Here is a 19,490-nt window from a genome sequence, read left to right on the forward strand (position 1 = left end):
ATCGAATATAGAGCAAACGTCTTTAACACCTTGCCCGAATATCTCCTCAAAAGACTCCTGACCTACGAGCAGTCCATTCTCAGGTACTGCCAATACAAGTGTAGGTTTAGCCCTATCTACACCGTTTATGTCAATACTGACATAATCCCCATTCCAAGCCGCCTAAGTGCCTCCAAGGCCGCTATGTGATTCGAACTAATTCCGCTGCGAAAGAGACCCTCTTCATCCCCTGGGCCAACAATATGCGGCCCCTAGGCTCAAAATCTAAAATAAAACTCCCTTACCCGCCACTTCGACTGCTAGTAACAGCATACGAGGATCTCCCGGAAACCTACCTCAATTTCCTCGATCATTCCTTCGATAAAAAAAATTCCTATATCAGGGCCGAATCAAACATTCCAAATTTCCCCAAAAAAATCCTCCTTATCCTATCCTACTTTACCCTTTACTCTCTATTTCTCTCTCTCTCTCTCTTTCTCTCTCTCTCTCTCTGTCTCTTTCTCTCTCTCTCTTTAGATTGGTAGTATATATATTAAATTGTTTAGTTTTCCGTCCGTATCATTTGAACCAATTATTAGAGCCGGCATCAAATCAAACAGTTTAATGTTTGTTTCGGATTTTCAAAAATCGACCCGATTTCAAGCATTTCTGTTGTTTTCACATTTATTTCAATCTATCTCTGTTCGGAATGACATTAGATTATTTAAGACTGACTATATTTTCCTGAAATTCTAGAATCTTCTCACCTAGAACGCGAACAAGCAAAAAATCCTTAAAACCGTCTCTGTAAAAAGTGGCCACAAAATATGAAACAGCTGATAAAACAATACGCAAACTTGCCGCATTTAAAAGTTGTACCCGGCGCATTCACCAATAAACTTCTTATTCTAGCCACAAATGATAGCCAGACACGGTTACCCTTCGGAATCCCATACTGTAGTTACCGATGATGGGTTTATCTTAGAGATACATAGAATACCAAAGGTAAATGGTTCGGGTCCTCAACAACCTATTTTTTTGCAACACGGGTTAATGGGAAGCAGTGCTGATTGGATTATAAATGGTAACCAAACGTTAGGTAACCATTTTGACCATTATAATTCATCATCGATGAAAGTTGTTGATATTTTTAGCCTTTTATTTGGCCGATCTTGGTTACGATGTGTGGTTAGGAAATTGCAGAGGAAACATCTATTCGAGAGGTCATGTGTCACTACCAACTACCCACGCTACGTTTTGGAATTTCAGGTGAGCATAAATCGTTTAGGGGTAAAGTTTGTTTCCATTGAAAAAGCGTCCCAATGTCTAGTTTCCACTACGTTGATTATATCGTCAGAGCAAATCACAATCTATTTCGTTGGTTTTGATCCAACAACTTAACATTCATTTCTTATCTACATTGTTCCAGCTTCCACGAAATGGGTACTAAAGATTTACCAAAAGTAATTTCCTACATTACCAAAGTTACAAATAAACCTGGAGAAATCATTTATATTGGTCATTCAATGGGAACAACCATGTTCTACGTTTTCGCTTCAGAAAACCCTGTACTTGCCAAGAACGTTAAAGTGATGGTTGGAATGGGATCGGCAGCTTACATGACTCATATTAAATCCCCTATTAAATACTTCGCGCCATTGACTACTGAATTAGAGGTGAGAACGTTATTTTACTAGTTATTATCATACACAAGTCTGTCATTCAATCTCCCGTCCGTCTCATTTGAATTATTGTCAAACAGTTACATGAACTGGTAATTAATACTATCCATTCAGTCTTCCGTACGTCTTAATTGTAAGAGTTGGCTTCAGATAATACAGTTACATAAACTGTTACTCTACAAAACAAAATATATATTGAAATTGACGCTAATTAAAGATTTTTTTCAAAAATCGATTCCATTTCATGCATTCATATTCTTTTCACATTTCATGTGACAGAAGAGAATAGAAGTAGAAATTCACGTGATTGTATTAACTTATATTCTACATCTCTATTACTTACACAAATGTGTCGCTCAGTCTTCCGTCTGTACCGTGTATTAATAATTAATACACATAATTATTATGAATAACTTCAGTTCTGTCGTTCAGTTTTTCGTCCGTTTCATTTCAATTATTATAGTTGGACAGAAGCAACAGTTACTGTATGTACTGTGACTTTTTAAGTAAAAAATCAGTTCAAAAATCGAGTCCATATTATGTATTCCTATTCTTTTCACGTTTAAAGTGTCAGAAAGCGTCGAAATATTTATGATTCTCAAAGTTGCAGTCCACCTAACTGTAAAAACTTATATCTACATCTCTATTTAATGATAAAAACGACGAGAAAAAAATTTTTGTAGTGGCTTCGAAAACATTTAGACTTCAACGAATTTTTACCGAATAGTAAACTGATGAAAATACTTTCATCCCAATGCGAATTATTCAAAATCGACGAAAAGATATGCGAAAATTTGATATTCGCAATTTGCGGTTTCAACAAAGAAGAATTTAATATCGTAAGTGCTTTGAAACATTTTGAAAATTTTGTTTGAAGTAAACGATTTTCAGGATATCTTACCGGTTTTACTAGCAAAAGATCCAGCAGGATCCTCAACTAAAACAATTATACATTACGCTCAAGAAATTGATAATCGCGGTAATTTTCAAAAATACGATTACGGAAGCGTTGGTAATTTCATTGAATACGGTACTGTTGATCCACCCCCGTATAACATTAGTAATATTAGAAATCCTATTTATTTGATGTACGCTAAAAATGATTGGCTTTCAAATCCAGTGGTAAGTAATTCAAAAATATGAATTTTTAAATAAAATACCTTCAATTTTATATAAGTAGCGTCATCTATGTTGTAATATTAGTATTAAACCTACAGAACTGATAGGGAGCTGCAAAAAATTAATCACATTTTTAATAGCTTCGTAAAGTTTAGCCTAGATGTCGTTGAATATTTCATATTGAGGTACAGTTTGAAATGATCGAAATTAAAAATTGAAATTTAAATTCATTAAATATTAAGTGACTTTAAACAAAAAAAGGAATAAAATACTAGTTTAATATTAAAAATAATCATTTAATAATTAGGAATTTGTTTACTACCTCTGGTGGCGAGTTTAGAAACGAGTAGATTATTTAGTTCGAAAATGATATTAAAGATAGAGATGGATATATGTAATTGCAATTGTACTATTGGAATCCATATCTCTCTAATCGATTCTGTTTCTTCTGCTATTTCAACTTCGACGTCATGGCGATCCAATCAGAATAGATTAGAGAATGGTATACTGATGTTATTTCCCTTTCTATCAGTACTTTAACAAGTTCTTTATATAAAACATCGAAATGCCCCCAGCACGCTATACAATATGCCAATGCTCACTATTTTCGCGCTGGATCCGATTAACGTCCAATAGAATTTCTTCATTAGTGCCACATGATAGACTAAATGACATGAGTAAATTGTGATTATAAATGGCGTTATCACTAATCTATTCAACAATGAACTTTGTTTTCTGTCGACCATTTTCTTAGTTACTCTACAGTTATAATACAAAAATTTTTTTTTATTTTTGTTAAAAATTCGAAAATTAAATGAAAATAAAATTTACGTTACGAAAACAATAAAAATCCTGTTAAATTATGATTATTATGTCATCTGGCAACACTGGCTTTGACTCATTTTACTTAATCTCACTGAAGCGAAATGATATTAGCAAGAGATAGATAGATAATTGGTTAGTTGTGTCATCTGCAGGATTAATATATTTTCATTACAAGTAAACTGTTGTAATTCAACACTATTGTAATATAGATTATTTTTCAAATAGAAATATTAGAAAATAGGAATTTATTTAACTATTATCTCATCGTCCATTATTGGTTCTCGTGTTATACACAGATGGCGTTACATTCTATTTTACATTTAATATGTGGCCATTTTAGGATGTTCTACGTTTTGCACGTGAACTCAAGAACTTGGCAGGAACATATGAAATTGAGATGGATTCTTTTAATCACGTCGATTATATTTTTGGAAAAGACGCTAAAGATTTAGTATACAAACCTTTATACAAATTTCTTAGCAATTATACAGACTACTAATAAATTTATTCAGAATATTATTTGTTTTAAACATTTCAGGTTACAAAAATAAAATTATATCAATATACGGATGTGAAATTAATTTATTCTAATACTTTAAGCAAATTTTCCACTTATTTATTTTCCTAATTCACTTCCATTTATTAATAAAATTGCAAATTATAAAAATCCACGCGAAATTGTTTTCACAATAATTCAATAATTACAAAATTAAATGTTTTGACCTATAACCGTGACAAATTACGTACAGAGTGTTAAAAAAAAACTTGACAATCTATGCCGACTTCGAGCAGATATGTATACAAGGGGTAAAAAAAAACTTGACATGACAAATTACGTACAGATATGTGTACAAGGGGTTCGAAAAGTAACTTAATCAACAGTTCACGACGAATTACGTACAAATATGTGTACAAAGGGTTCGGAAAGTAACTTAATCAACAGTTCAAGACGAATTACGTACAGATATGTGTACGAGGGGTTCGAACAGTAACTTAACAAACAGAATGTATGTTAATACAAGAGTGTCGAACATACAGGGTGGTCCGCTTCTATTAAATTTCAGAACTGTTTATTTTAATACAAATATAACACTCAACGTAGATAATAAGTTGTATTGTTTAATTCATACATATAAATATGGAATTATTACAAGATTAGAGTAATAAAAATTTAATTTTTAAATAAATTCAGCTGAGTAATTGTCATATTGTCAACCTTGGAAGCATTTTTACACAAATCAACGTAATATTTCGTAATATTTATTTACGCCGGTTGGTTATTAAGTTTTTATGGAATTGTACACATCAAAAAAAATAAATTATATCGAAAAAAATTGGCAATGAAATATTGAACTAAATTAATATATAATCCATCTGTCATTTATCACTTTGTGTACAGTTTTCCGTTTCGTCAATTGATTTTGAGTAAATTGAATTTATGGGCCCGTTAAAGGTATTCAGGGCCGTAATTAGGGGGTCAAACAACTATTTTTGTCCCGGAAACGGATGTTATTGTATCCAATGAAATACATAGTAATTAGAAAGAATAGTATTTCGTAGAAACACGACTTTTTTCGCCATGACGTCATTTAAAAAGATTGTTCAGCATACCACAACATGCAAAATTATGCCTACAATCAATCGTATTGGATTCTTAAGAGTATAAGGGCAACAGAATTCAAGAAACAAGTTCTAAATTAATTTTATGAGGGTAGAATAAGTTATGGTTCATTTTTTGAAATAAAAGTTCAATATTGACGTTTTTCTTCTTGGTTTATTTGATATTACCCCCTTGGAACTAATTCTGATTTCCCTATGGCACCAAAATGGAAGAAAACAATGACCTTGAAGTTAGTGAATCATTGATAACCTTGAATTTTATCAGGGTCGTACCCAACCAATCACTATCTTCATAATTACGTAATACCATGTGACTTAACGATAAAAGACGCTTTTTTAACTTCCAGAAAGAAAATTATCGAGGTAAATAATGACAGGTTCATAAAAAACTTGTGTTTATTTATTTTCTTGGTATCTTCATTGCTGATCGTGATTCAGCTCTTCTGATCGACATTTTTAGTGATTGTTTGGATGTTTCGTTCCCTAAGCTGAATATTTGGGCCGATAACGCTATTTTTTATCTTCTAAATACGCCGTCCATCTCCTGATCCAAATCTTGTTTTCTATACTCGATCTAATTACTCTTAATTTTTTTTTAATTTTAAAAATCATAATTTGTCGTTTTAAAATTTTGATTTATCGTGTTCTAAAACAATGTACGAGGGTAGGTCGGTTTAATTGCACTGTACTGTATGTTCGTTTTGTGAAGGTTACGAGACGTATTCATTTATTATCTAAACTACGAAACTATTTTAATAATTTATTCTAACAAAAGTAGAAAAATAATAGTCTCGAGTTATGATAATTGTTCTACAAAATATTTTAATTTCGAATCAACGAGTCACGTGAATAGAAAATGAAAAAAGTGGGTAGAAAGACAAGCGCTTCTGCGAGCCGACCAGTGACAGTGACCGTCAACTACCTGCTCGCGCGGGAGGTACCGCGCCAAATCGACAAACTTCACACTTACGAAGATATACGCGCAGCTTATTTACCGCCAAATAGTAATAATGCCTTTCTAGGATAAAATGTATTAATTTCATTACGTTTCGGCTTTCTTTTTCTCGCAAATATATCTATTTTTCCATATTTTAATCGTTCCAAAAAGTTGATTTCCATATAAATCGGTATATTAGTTAAATAATAATAATGGTTCATAAAAACAGATACGATCTGGAAAAGAGACTTCCTTCATTTGAAAAATCTGCTAATATTTCTTTGGGTAAGTAGCTTTTTACATTATATATTTCATTATACTAAATCAGTGAAGTGAATTGATATCATACAATTAGCTACAGCTTTTATACAAGGTTTTCCGATAATAGAATAAAATTATATCATAGATATTTGATTTTTATGATAGTTATGTGGTACTTAAATGTTTGAATTTTAATTACAGATGTACTTCTTTTTGTTAAAATACTTAACGTTCCTACAGGGGCAATTCGTGTTATAAAATTTCACTTGCTCTCAAATATTTATCTTTTTTTTTAATTTCTGTTGGTTTTTTCGACTAAAATGATGAATTGCCACACAAAAATGATGAATTACTAAAACAATGACCCTTATTTTCATCCAAGCTCTATCGCAACCAAAAATAAACAATATAATGCATTTTTACAACCACAAAACAAATAGATATCTTAAATAAATTGTTTTGTATATTTTTTTATCTATTTACAACAGTTTTTCTATAATAATATTTAGTGAAGGCCTACATTTCATTTTTAACTCTATACTTTCTTCATATGAAGATTTAATAAATATACACTACACTAAATCATTCAAACAATATTATGAATATGTATAGATGCTACACACAGCTTGGAAATGATTCCCTTCCACTTTTTTCTATTATTTCTTTCGTTTTACAGTCCTGAATTCCTTCCTCTATCTCTCTTAAGTCTTCTATCACCTCTGTTCACCATATTTTCCTTGATAATCCATTTTTCTTGTTCCAATTTCATCATTTTTTTGTTACTTCAAAATATAGCATTCTAAACACTATTAAAGTATATTGTTATTAAGATCAAATCGTCCAAAAGACCTGAAATAGTCGCGTAAAATGTTATTTACTCTACACCTACCCGTCATATTACGTGCTAAGTTGGACTGAATACATCGAAATTGTCTAGTCAATGTTTTAGATCTTATTGTATGGAAAGAGCGCGCAAAATAAGTTTATGTATCCTAGATGAATGATATTATGATGTGATATAATAAATAAAACTTTTTAAACAAACCTTGTATAAATAATAGTCGAATAACAGAACTCGAAAAAGTTTGTAGGTTATATTTATCTAACAGTGTGGCGATTATTTTAATTTTTTATCATTTTACTTTACTTGAGTTTTTTCACTATAGTTTCACAAAATTTCATTCTACAATAATTATCATCTAAGTAAATTCAAGAACAATTTGTTTCTCATGTTACCACCCGATATAGTTATATCTACGTTAAAATCCAATAAAAACGTTTTATTTCAATGATATTACATTACAAATATTCAATTATTGTTGTTTAATAGAAATATTTTCCAAAAGAAACGTAGTTATATTTTCGATATTCCTCGTATCAATACATACTGTAATAATAAGTTCGGTTCCAATCATTTTGTTCGTGATTAAAATACAGTTTAACTGTTAATAAAATGGTAATTTAAACATTATTTGTGTTACTGAGTTAGATAAAAAAATAAAACAACGTAAAATCTAACATTGTAATGAAAAACCAAAATCTTGTATAATCAAATCCATATTCTTCGTTTTTTTTTCTGAAATGGCCTCATTGTGATGGGTTATTAAGAGTGTGATTATCACACGTATACAAATTTAGCTAAATGAATAACCTAATTCAATGTAAGATATTATGCGAACTTAGTTGTTGTTGACAGTTGACATGCTTAATTTGATCCATCTTACATACTATTTGTCTGATTTGAAATCGTTGTTATTCAATAAATTCCTGTATGAAAAGGAAATTCAATTGCTTATTTTCATTTGAATATAAAATTTTTTATGGTACACATTTCAATTTCAAAAATTTCTATTACAATTTGTAAATATAAATCCGTAGTCGATATACCGGAAATAGGAACCATTAAACTGCTTATAATGAACCGAAACATTATAAGCCATTCTAAATCATTTACATTAAGTGGGGTTATGCCGTTTATATAAAAATATTCACATAAAAAAAGAAGAATGTTTTTCAATTATCTATTGGAAAATTAATCTCCACTTTTATTTAAAATTATTAGTGTTTACTTTAGTTTGGTGCTTATAGATCGTAACTTTTTTTTATATCCTATTAATATGAATTGAATTATGCTAGTCATTTTAGTAATTGAATTTGAATTCTTATTGAATCACTTACATATTTTTTAAAATTTATGAAAGTAACTGTCAATGGATATCACATAAAATCAACAAAAGAAATTTGAAATTGAAAAAATGTAAGAGAAAGCAGAAATAAAAACATTTCATAGAGATGGGCGATAAGATACAAGAACGGTTTCGTGCTGTGATTACACCAAAATGTTAAATTTAGTCCTACTGTTTACACTATTTATTATTTATGTTTGACCTCACAGTTTCTGGAAAAAAATAGAGGTACACAAGGTTTAAAGTATGCAAATAATGTCTGCAAAGAATATTAAGTATACTAAAATTGTTCTACATCATGTTATACGTGAACTAATTACTAAATAGGTCATTTCGAGTAACGTGACTTGAAAAGTCGGCCATATTGTCGTGGCAAACAAAGATTTTTTTAATTTGTATGTAAAGAATTGATTGTTTCAAGCGTTTTTTATGGAAATGAATGTCTTTGTACAAAAAAATAAAAATAAAACACTACTACCAATAATATTTATAAATAATGCGTAGTTTCTCGAAACAATATGACAGGTAGTTATGACGTCATTCCAAAATTATATATTATTACACCTTCGACATTTAAAGATTTCTATTTATATAACCATAGAGGGTGGTTTAAATCGTTAATATAAATATAATTATTATTATTAATATTCATTTTAATGTTAAAAGATTGAACACGTGATCAATAACCTTGACGTATCCGGTCGATATTTCCTGTAACTGAACAATAATAATCAATTGTTAATTGACTAATTTATATTCAATAACTTCGATACAATTCAATTTTTATGCAGATCAATATATCACCTACAAACAAATTTGAAATCTTGATATTTACTGTTAAATGTTATTACAAAATATTATAGAATACCAGGGATGTTAACCTTTACAATCGTTGTCACGGGATCATTTATGTGGACTAAAAAAATAAAAAGTTTCATTAATTGAGGTGCCATATTTTTTAATAATTACTTAAAACTGCAAAAGAAATTTTTAGCAATTGAAAACGTTTAAATTGTAGATATTATTATAAAAATATCGGGAACTTTATGTACGTCGCCATTTTTTATCCACTATTTTGAAATTAACAAATATTTTGAAACATTTAAGTTCTAAGATCTTAATTATATGATTTCCTCGTGATTTTTTATTGTAATAGGAATTTAAACAAATTTATCTGTAATTTCATTATAATATTACCAACAATTTAAAAATCTCAACGAACTTTTACTATTTGTTTAATCTATTCGTATTGAAATGATAATATTGAAAGCACACAATATTTGACTATGAATCCATGTTTATTAATACCAGAAACGTTATAAAAAATCCGTAATTTAGTGTATGCAAAAAAAGTTTAAATGCTAATAAAATCGTAGCGCCATCTAGCATTCCCCTAACAAAATATAATAAATAATCTTTAACCTATAGAGAACTGCTAAATGGATACAAATAATCGAGCAATTCTGCGTAACTTCTATTACAGGAAGTAATTTTTTTCATAGCACACCTCACTTAACGATGTAATTACGATGTTGTTGATAAATATCGACAATATTTTTATTTTATCGTAGTTGAAAACATTTCCAGTGGTGGAACAATTTCATCACATGACAGGCGCTGCCGCCATGTTGCTATATCGATATATACAGATATTTCATGTAAATATTAAAAAAATTGAGAGGTTAGAAAAATTATCAGACACTTATTTTCACCATTCAGAAATACAAAAATTATATCTCTAAAAATCTATATCGAATACAGTATAAATTTCTTTGACCACTCCGTATACTAAGTGAAAACAAAAGATATACGACGTAATATTTTTAATGAAGGACGTTTATTATAAAATCTGTATAAAAACAAGTTTATGGCAAATTTCAATTACGTAAAATATCATTCAATTCCCATTGAAATGTCGTAAGATACTTTTTGCAATGTTCATTTTATAGTGGGATGAAATAAAAACAATAAAAATAAGCAGTGATTGAAAATTTTCAATTATTTTTAAGTATATTGATATTTAAAAACAACAAACCGGTTGAGAGATGATCGGGAAATTTGAACATATTAAAAAATTTCGTACAGGCAAGGTATCAATTATATTGAAACAAGTTTTAGTGAAATTTCGCTCGAAGAAGGTATGTGAGCCGGTTTCGCGACTCAAGTCAAGGATAAACGTTCAAGACCTCAAAATTTGATGCATTCTTTAAAACTCCGCTGTAAAACATTTACGATTTATATGATTCTTCTTCTTCTTTTTCATATTTTGACGTTCTGGGTAATTTGATTCTTATGATCACTAGTTTACAAATTTAATAACGAAATGAAATAATAAAACCTATTGTTAGTATGAAAATAAAGAAGTAAATAAAAACACAAATCATAGAATATGATGGATTTGAAAGATTCGTCATCTGTTCGCCGCTGTTATACAAACGTGACAGATTGACAGTGTTGCCAGACTTCTTAAACGAATATCTTCAACTATAATTATATTAGAATATAGGCATATTTATTCTATTGAAAATATTTGCTGTATAATAAAAAAGTTCCTGTAAATCGAATCAAACTCTTCAATTTTGGCAACATTGGTTCGAGGAGCGTGCTTATCACTAGATATTGTTTTGAAAAAAACACGTTGTATACGTAAATACATATTGCTTAAACATTTATATCAATAATGGGGTTATTTTATTATTATACAACCACCCCTAACATAATGTATTTCAATTTCCCCCATTTTGTATCATATAGAGTACGATTATGTACATTCTTTTCGAGTCCAGATTAATCTATTTATGAAGTTATTAGTGCGTTCGGGTAAACACAATCGGTTCCTGGGAAAAATAAACCCAGAAAACAAGGTCGATTGTATTGTTTTTAATTAAAAAGAACAATTTTCCAATTAGAACTCCCTTTTATCACATGTAAAAGAGGAAATGAACGATTTGTTTAAATGTCTACATGCATTCTAAATTTTTTTTACCATACAACAACGAAATTAATAAGATTAACTTGAAAACCTCATAGAATATTATTAAACATGACACTACTATCACTTTTACTTACTTATTATATCAAATAAATGATTTTTCTAATGACTTGAGATCTATCAATAGAAAATTTGCAATACAATAATGTATAAAGTGTTGCCTACTTATAGATACATTTATGATTTTTGGAATTGATTTGAATCTTTTTGATGTCTATATGAAGAGTATGTATAAAGAAGACATAAAACTATATTTTTAAATGTAATTTGATTTAAAGTTTCCTTAGCCACAAGTAGATTTATTTCATAATCTCATATCAATGATCTTTATAAAAGAAATAAAATTTTTATTTTCAAGTCACGTGTGGTATATAAGACGCAGCCATTTTACTACAGATTTAAATATCTATAACTGCCGATTATTTTCTAATCTTTAATAACTATGATTAATGAGACAACATAAATTGTCTGTATACGTAGGAAATTCGCTGAGTGGGGTATTTCTTTCTTATTCATAAGGAACAATGTGATCCTAGATCATGCGCAAAATAGTTCCAAGCGATTCTAGCTTTAATCCAGCGTTGCCACTACGGGAAATTTTTCTGAGGCTTTTTTTAATTTGTTTGAGAAATATTTACAAATTGGATTTGAATAAATTTTAAAGATAAAAAAGAAGAAAATATAACTTTCTCGATATATTCGATATATATATTTATAACAAAATGGTGTCTAATAGTCTGTCATATATTACGATTGGTTCTTGAATAGTTATTTACTTATGAATTACAACGATGTATGTCGATATTGTTAAATAGTCGTAGAAAACATGTTTAAAAAAATATGAACTGGTTTGGTTTAGTAGATTTCAAGTGCACGTTTATTTTCATTCCAGTATCTATTAAACAGTTGATTTGGCAACGTGGCCAAGGATGAAATTTGGAATCTTAACTGAATCAACGTTTTACCGGGTTGAGGGGAATGAGTGGAAGTGGAAATAGGTTTAGAATATATATTTCCAGATAAATACCGAAAACTTAATTTCTCTAAACCTTAAAGTCATCGGCAGTGTGAAAACTATAGCCAGAACAACATTTTTTAGTTGCGCCTGTCGAACTAGCTTCCATTAAGTCAAAAATATTTTCATTTAAATGTAGGAGTATGACATTTTTTCCTAGGTCGACACAGTTTTTGCAAGTTTTTTCAAAGAAAAAAAGAAAGTTGAAGTTTTAATTTTTTTTAATTAATTAGTATAAAGACTATAACATTCTTTTATTATTAATAATTTTTAAAAAATGAGTTGGCAAAGTAGTAGAAAAAATAGTTACACTCATACAAAGTACGTGGCTGTGTTATTGGAATCTGACGACATCTGTAAAAAACAAGGTAAGGGTGTTTAAAAAAAACTGCAAATTTGTTTTGTGTTTTCGCTGTTTTTATACTTGTTAACGAAAACAAGAAACACGTGATCGATAAGTAGATATTCCAGTGGCGTCCTGCTTAAAAATTTGCTAAGGCTTTATTAAATTATAAAAACCGTTCAAAACATACAGGTGGTTCGTATTATTGATATTTGTATACAACATTCTATAAACTGTCATCTATGATCTACCGAGTTATAAAAAAAATTACTTTTATTAATCTATTATTAAATTATTTTCATTATTTCAAATAACGAATTTTCGATTAAATTTTTTTCGTAAACCGTTAATCGTACGAAAAAAAGTCATAGTATATTTTTTGTGGGGAATTTCTTAAACTACAAATTTAATGATTATCGTTTTTTCGATAAAAGTAGCCGTTAACGAGATATTTCAGAAAAAATGTGACCTTTAACCTTCAACATTTTGTGTTGATGTGAATTTTGGCGTGCTATTTAGAATTTTATAAGGGGAAATATTTTTCCATTATGTATTTCAGCATACATTTCAATAATTTATAATTAAAATTTGTTTAATTGCATTGAAGGGGTAAAAAATGATGAAAAACTACCCTAAAAAATAATTTTTTTAGTTATCTCAAAAAAATGGAAAGATATGAAAAAAAGTTTCGAACAAAAAAGTAGGGATTAAAATTTTTTATGAAATTTGTTTCAATGAATTTTGATGTATTTATTATAAAAACCGAAATAATTGAAAAAAACTACCTAAAAAATACTTTTTTGGATTTATCTCTAAAAAATGTAAAGACATGGAAAAATGTTTCAAACAAAAAATGTAGGACTTGAGATTTTCTATAAAATTCGTTTCAATAAATTTTGACGTATCTTTTATAGAAAGCGAAATATTTGCAATAATCTATTAAAACTTAAATCTGAACCCTGTGGTGCATTAAAATATTTTTTTAAAAAACGAAAAATTCCAATTATTCAATTTTTTCGACCCCACTCAAAATGTAGCAAAAAATTTGTATTTATTTAATATTTGTAACTTATAAATGAATAAAAATTAGAATTACAACTCATTTGGTACACTCTGTATATGTAATATAAATTACTCCCAAGCAAGTTATAAACTATAACGATAAAAAAATCATGTATTGTTTTACAAAACAAAACACCATAAAATGATAATTTTACGAAATAAAACAAACGCCCTGTATAATTGAGACTACTTTATTCCGTATTATTAAAAAATAAAATCATTTTGTAATAAAAAAATTACATAACCATTATAGACTGGAATTAATTTATATTAATATTAAAACTCACGAGCTCTCAACTTTTTGTTGTTTAAACCATGTGGAACTTATTGACCGAACTCCGTATTCCAACAAACTTGATTTTAACAGTTTCATTGTCACGTGATTAAGGTTATTAGCAACAAGAATCAAGTTCAACGAACTTGAACAGATCAATCCAATATTTGCAGACATCGTTACTCATCACTTTCGAATATTAATCTAGCATTTACCTCAACTGAACCTCTGTAAAAAGGACTCGAAATTGAACATTTTTGGCTGTAATATTTCTTCCGAAACTAACTGTAATATATAAATCATAAACCACAAAAATAAGGTTAAGATTTAAACTCAAATAATCGCGGAATCGCTAGTATACGATAACGAAAATCCATATTATAAACAATTATCTTTATTATTATTGTGAATAATCATATGATTTATTTATTTCTGACGTTTTATTTTATTTTTATATCGATATTGCTATTTATAAAACATTTTAACCAAATTTTAATAGCAAACATCTATTTGAACCAATGCTGACGTAAAATGACTGCCTAACTCTAAATTTATGAATGAAATTGATTAAACGGATCTACAAACAGGAGACATGTTTATATTACTAAACCATTATTGAATTGCGACGTTGCCACTAGTTCAAATAAATAGTAATTATTAAGTATAATGTTGAAAATAGTACTAATCGTCAAAAGCGACGTTGCCATTATTTCTAATAAGTCGTATTTCTTGTGATATATTTTTATAAACGTCAAATTCACAATTTTTTGAAATTAACTAGATTTGATTCATGAAAAATTGTTTTTTGTTTCAGGATGGTTTGGAACAAGACATACGGTTACGTTTATGCTTTTTTTGGGTATGGCGAACGCTTACATCATGCGTACCAACATGTCAGTCGCCATTGTAGCTATGGTTAATCACACAGCTATAGGCCACAGTTCTCACGACTCAGCTATATCCGTCGATGACGAATGCGGAGTTGAAATCAACGTGAACGACACCAAAACTCCAGTAGGTTAAATTTTTGAAAGAAATAAATAGTAACCTCTCGTATGGGGTGAGATGGCAAATTATCGAGCCTTTTCCTTTAGGTAAAATCGGAACTCGAAGGTGAATTCGTGTGGCCTACTGATGTCCAAGGTTACGTGCTCAGCTCATTTTTCTATGGTTACGTCATCACTCAAATTCCTTTTGGTATACTAGCTAAACGTTACGGGAATATTTATTTCTTGGGGGTTGGGATGTTGATTAACTCGTTGTTTGGACTACTTGTACCTATCGCAGCCGAAATGGGCATTTGGTGGCTTATCGCGGTTAGATTCATACAAGGACTCGGAGAGGTGAGTAGATTGACGGAAAAATAGAGAAAGAAAAAACTACTCAATCGTGTATTTGAAATGAATTTCAACGACGTTTTTTGTCTAGGGACCTATTGTACCATGCACGCATTCCTTGCTAGCAAAATGGATTCCTCCAAACGAGCGAAGTCGAATGGGAGCATTTATTTACGCAGGTACTATCTTTTTCTTAAATCACACGTTCCTTCTTAATACTCATCACCATATCCTAATTAAAATCACAATTCGCTTTTTTTTCATTGAATAATCTCTATAAATTTCAATCTAACCTAACTTTCAATAAACATCGATGTTAGTAGTTTAATGTAATTTCAAAGTATTATAGGAAGAAATTACAATCTGACAACAACGTAAATACAATTTATATATACGTTAACGTAATTAACAGTAAAAATAATAAAACACTAACTTTATTCATTATATCCTTTTCTACTGCGGGTAGAAAATGAATTCACATTTATCATTTAATTATAGACATACGTTATTTTAGACGTTAAAAAGAGATAGCCACAAATGACTTTATGTTCTATTCAAGATTATCGAAATACATCTTATGTGACAGCTATCCAGTAATTTTTTAAATGACTAACTTCATGTTGATGTTATAATTAAATTTATCGTTATATCTACAATTAATTGATTGATTTCAATAAATATATTAATATGTAGATTTTGGCATGATTATATAATTATATTTTAGAAGCACAACGTACTATTCATTTTTATTCAGTTCCTGTAAATGTTAAAACTGATAAAAAAAGGCAATATTTTCATATTTTATTGCGTTGTAGAAAATTCAATATTAAATTACGTATTTATTATATATTATATAATTAGATCGAGTTTGAACGAATAAAGTAGTAATGTCAAGGTCTGTAAACAAATAATATGCAAACTAATATATTTCTAGTAAATATAAATGCAAGGTAACTGATATCTCATAAAATCTTTAATGATTTATTTACCAGACTTATCGATCTGTAATCTGTACCGCAATTTTATATTAATTTCTACTGATATCAACCAATATTGATGTACATTTTCAGTATGCAGCTTTTATTATTTTCCCTCTTCATTAACTCATAACTGTCATACTTCAAACATATCGTCCATCTTTATTTCCACGATTTACGATTTTAGTCTTAAAGTACATCAAATATATGGATTAGTTTCGCGTATTTAAACTGTTCTTCAACAGTGCGCTGAATTAATACACAATAATCAAACAGGATCGGCTTTACGATCCATGAAGTGGGAGTTCGTAACATTATTTATTAATTATAGGAGCTCAATTTGGTACTGTGATATCTATGCCGCTCAGTGGATTATTATCAGAATGTAGATTCGGTTGGCCTTCAATATTTTATGTATTCGGTACGATAGGTACTGTTTGGTGTATATTCTTCCTGATATTAGTTTACGAAGATCCCCAATCTCATACCAAAATGAACGTCGAGGAAAGATTGTATATACAAAAAGAATTAGGAAGCAAAATCGGTCTACCGGTAAGTGACAACTACCAGTTACTTATTTTCATGAGGATAATTTATTCGATTATATATAGATTCCACCAATACCTTGGATGTCAATTTTAACATCTTTACCATTCTACGCGATTCTTTTGGCCCACATGGGACACAATTATGGCTATGAAACTCTTATGACTGAATTGCCAACGTACATGAAACAAATCCATCATTTCAGTATTAAAGACGTAAGTTAATTATATATATATTTTTAATAAATTGATAATTACCTGAAAAAATTAATTAATAGCGTTTTTCGTTATAATTTTCTTAGAACGGAGTATTATCAGCACTTCCATATTTGGCAATGTGGCTATTTTCCATATTTATCAGCCATGTTGCGGATTATTTGTTAACTAAACCACATTTCACCCACACCATCGTTAGAAAGCTCATAAATGGAATTGGTAAGTTTACAAGAATTTCCTTAATACAACCCATATAAATAATTTCTATTATTTACCTTACAATAACGAAGTTTTCTATAGGCTACGATTATTTTCACAATCAGACAACATGACAAGATGGTGAAATAATCTAAAACTTTAATAGTATTTAGCTTTTATTTATAAGGCACATAAGGAACGTCATTTCGTGTTTCATTACTGCATGTATGCAATTGTTTATACTCACGTGTAATGTTTTGCATAACTAGTGAAAGTTTGACAAATGGAGTGTTAATTTACGAAATAAATTATTTATGATTTTTTTTTCTATTTTTAAGGATGTAATTTTGAAATTTTTGAAGGTATCAATACATTAGAGTCCATAAAAACGTAAATTGTAGCAAGAAATATATCAACGATCAATCAACGTCAAAGATCTATCATTATTTTATTTGGAATGTAAGCAGGACCGTATTCAGCAAAACATACGAATTTCAATATTATTGTTTTATGTAAAAAACCTGTGATGTATATTTATATTTTATTCCATAATTTCTCATTTGCTTTTATCGTTTCGTAAATGTTTTTACAGGTCAATATGGTCCAGCGATAGCTTTAGTAGCAGTGTCGTTTACAGGATGCAATAAATGGTTAACGGTTATACTTTTAACTATCGGAGTTGGTTTAAACGGTGGTATCTATTCCGGTTTCAAGGTCAACCATTTGGATATATCCCCCCAATTCGCCGGCATACTTATGTCTTTTACAAACTGTATGGCAAATTTAGCCGGTTTACTCGCACCAATTTATGCCGGACACGTCGTTGTCGGAACGGTAAGCTCATAAAAAATCCTTTTTGAATCATTTTTAACAAATGACAAGATGGGGGAGGGGTTGAAATGGTTATTTTGTTACAGCCCAGCGTTGCCAAATGGAGAACTGTTTTCGTCACCGCGGCCGCGGTTTACGCTGGCTGTTGCACGTTTTACATTATTTTCGGTTCTGGACAACGGCAACCGTGGGATCAACCTTACGAAGAACCTGAGAAAAGAATCCCGAATGATGAACCGGAAAAGAAAAAATCGAACGATGATACAGGGTTCGTTACTACTCGTGCTTAATGGGATTTTTTATAAAAGTATATTCAAAAAAGATGTGATGTATTTTTAAAAATTTTAGATTTAATTATTCAGTTTAATAAATTTAATGCTCGTAGTGGCAAACACATTTTTTGTTTAAAAATTTTCGAGGATATTCCATAAAATTACTTAAACCTGTCCTGGCAGCTTTTAAATTTAATTTTAAATTATTATTACCAAAAGTATTTTATATATTAGTATTAAGGAGTGGTCAATATGAGGTTTATGAAAAATTGACTAACTTAAAAAAAAATTCGAAAAATTGATGTAATTGGTATTTTTATTATACATACATTTTTTTGGTGTTGATGATATTGTTGACTTTAATGGAAACCTTGTTATAATGATGGAAATAAATTTACTTTTTGAGTAAAAATTTTTTACATTACGAACCTGTTCACCTCTTTCACTAGTACTTCCTCTAAACCCCGTATATACAACCTATAAATTCATCTCATAAGAAATTAACATAATAAAGAAAAAATAATTAATTACTAAAAAAACATTATTTCTAGGTGAAATAATCGGTATTTTAATTCAAATTGACTATCAAAACTACAAAAACCTCAAAAATAAATGTTAATCCATGTATAAAAAAATGTCAACAGCGCTATCTAGATTAATCCACTCTTATCCGTATCGAACCATGGAAATACAGAAAAGAATCATGGAACTAAGTTATACACAAAACAAATTTGAATTATCATTTTTTTTTCTTCTAAAACAATTTGTATGAATAAAACTATTTGTGATCAGTGATTTATGTGATTTATAATGGCGAAG

General features: G+C 29.4%; 2 protein-coding genes across 5 annotated transcripts in view; both read left to right on the top strand.

Annotated features, from left to right (window-relative positions):
* The window catches only part of LOC130890879 (lipase 3-like), a 19,929-nt gene extending 15,743 nt beyond the window's left edge, over positions 1-4,186 (top strand). For all 3 annotated transcript variants that reach the window (XM_057795280.1, XM_057795277.1, XM_057795278.1), the window contains exons 3-8: positions 892-1,078; positions 1,134-1,248; positions 1,409-1,655; positions 2,345-2,500; positions 2,553-2,783; positions 3,946-4,186. In XM_057795280.1, coding sequence (XP_057651263.1) covers positions 892-1,078; positions 1,134-1,248; positions 1,409-1,655; positions 2,345-2,500; positions 2,553-2,783; positions 3,946-4,104 — 1,095 coding nt within the window. In that variant the 3' untranslated portion in view covers positions 4,105-4,186. The remainder of the gene's footprint in view (positions 1-891; positions 1,079-1,133; positions 1,249-1,408; positions 1,656-2,344; positions 2,501-2,552; positions 2,784-3,945) is intronic.
* Positions 4,187-6,054: 1,868 nt separating this feature from the next.
* LOC130890657 (putative inorganic phosphate cotransporter) lies at positions 6,055-19,083 on the top strand. 2 transcript variants are annotated; one of them, XM_057794861.1, is made up of 9 exons: positions 6,055-6,447; positions 15,110-15,309; positions 15,390-15,638; positions 15,724-15,811; positions 16,941-17,161; positions 17,221-17,370; positions 17,457-17,589; positions 18,161-18,402; positions 18,486-19,083. In XM_057794861.1, exons 1-9 carry the CDS (start codon positions 6,375-6,377, stop codon positions 18,687-18,689), a joined length of 1,560 nt encoding a protein of 519 aa, XP_057650844.1. In that variant the 5' UTR covers positions 6,055-6,374; the 3' UTR covers positions 18,690-19,083. The 2 variants fall into 2 exon arrangements, with proteins under 2 accessions (XP_057650844.1, XP_057650843.1); XM_057794860.1 differs by lacking the exon at positions 6,055-6,447 and adding an exon at positions 12,619-12,984.
* Positions 19,084-19,490: the final 407 nt, after the last annotated feature.

The sequence above is a fragment of the Diorhabda carinulata genome, chromosome 2, assembly GCF_026250575.1.
Source record: "Diorhabda carinulata isolate Delta chromosome 2, icDioCari1.1, whole genome shotgun sequence".
In the NCBI taxonomy this organism is placed as follows: Eukaryota; Metazoa; Arthropoda; class Insecta; order Coleoptera; family Chrysomelidae; genus Diorhabda; species Diorhabda carinulata.

Bases quoted from the DNA above. Each gene is read 5' to 3' on its own strand.
- LOC130890657 (XM_057794860.1), top strand. From the start codon at position 12,894: ATGAGTTGGCAAAGTAGTAGAAAAAATAGTTACACTCATACAAAGTAC. The intron at 15,639-15,723 runs GTGAGTAGATTG...TTTTTTGTCTAG, and splicing joins TCATACAAGGACTCGGAGAG to GGACCTATTGTACCATGCAC. The intron at 17,590-18,160 runs GTAAGTTTACAA...ATGTTTTTACAG, and splicing joins AAAGCTCATAAATGGAATTG to GTCAATATGGTCCAGCGATA.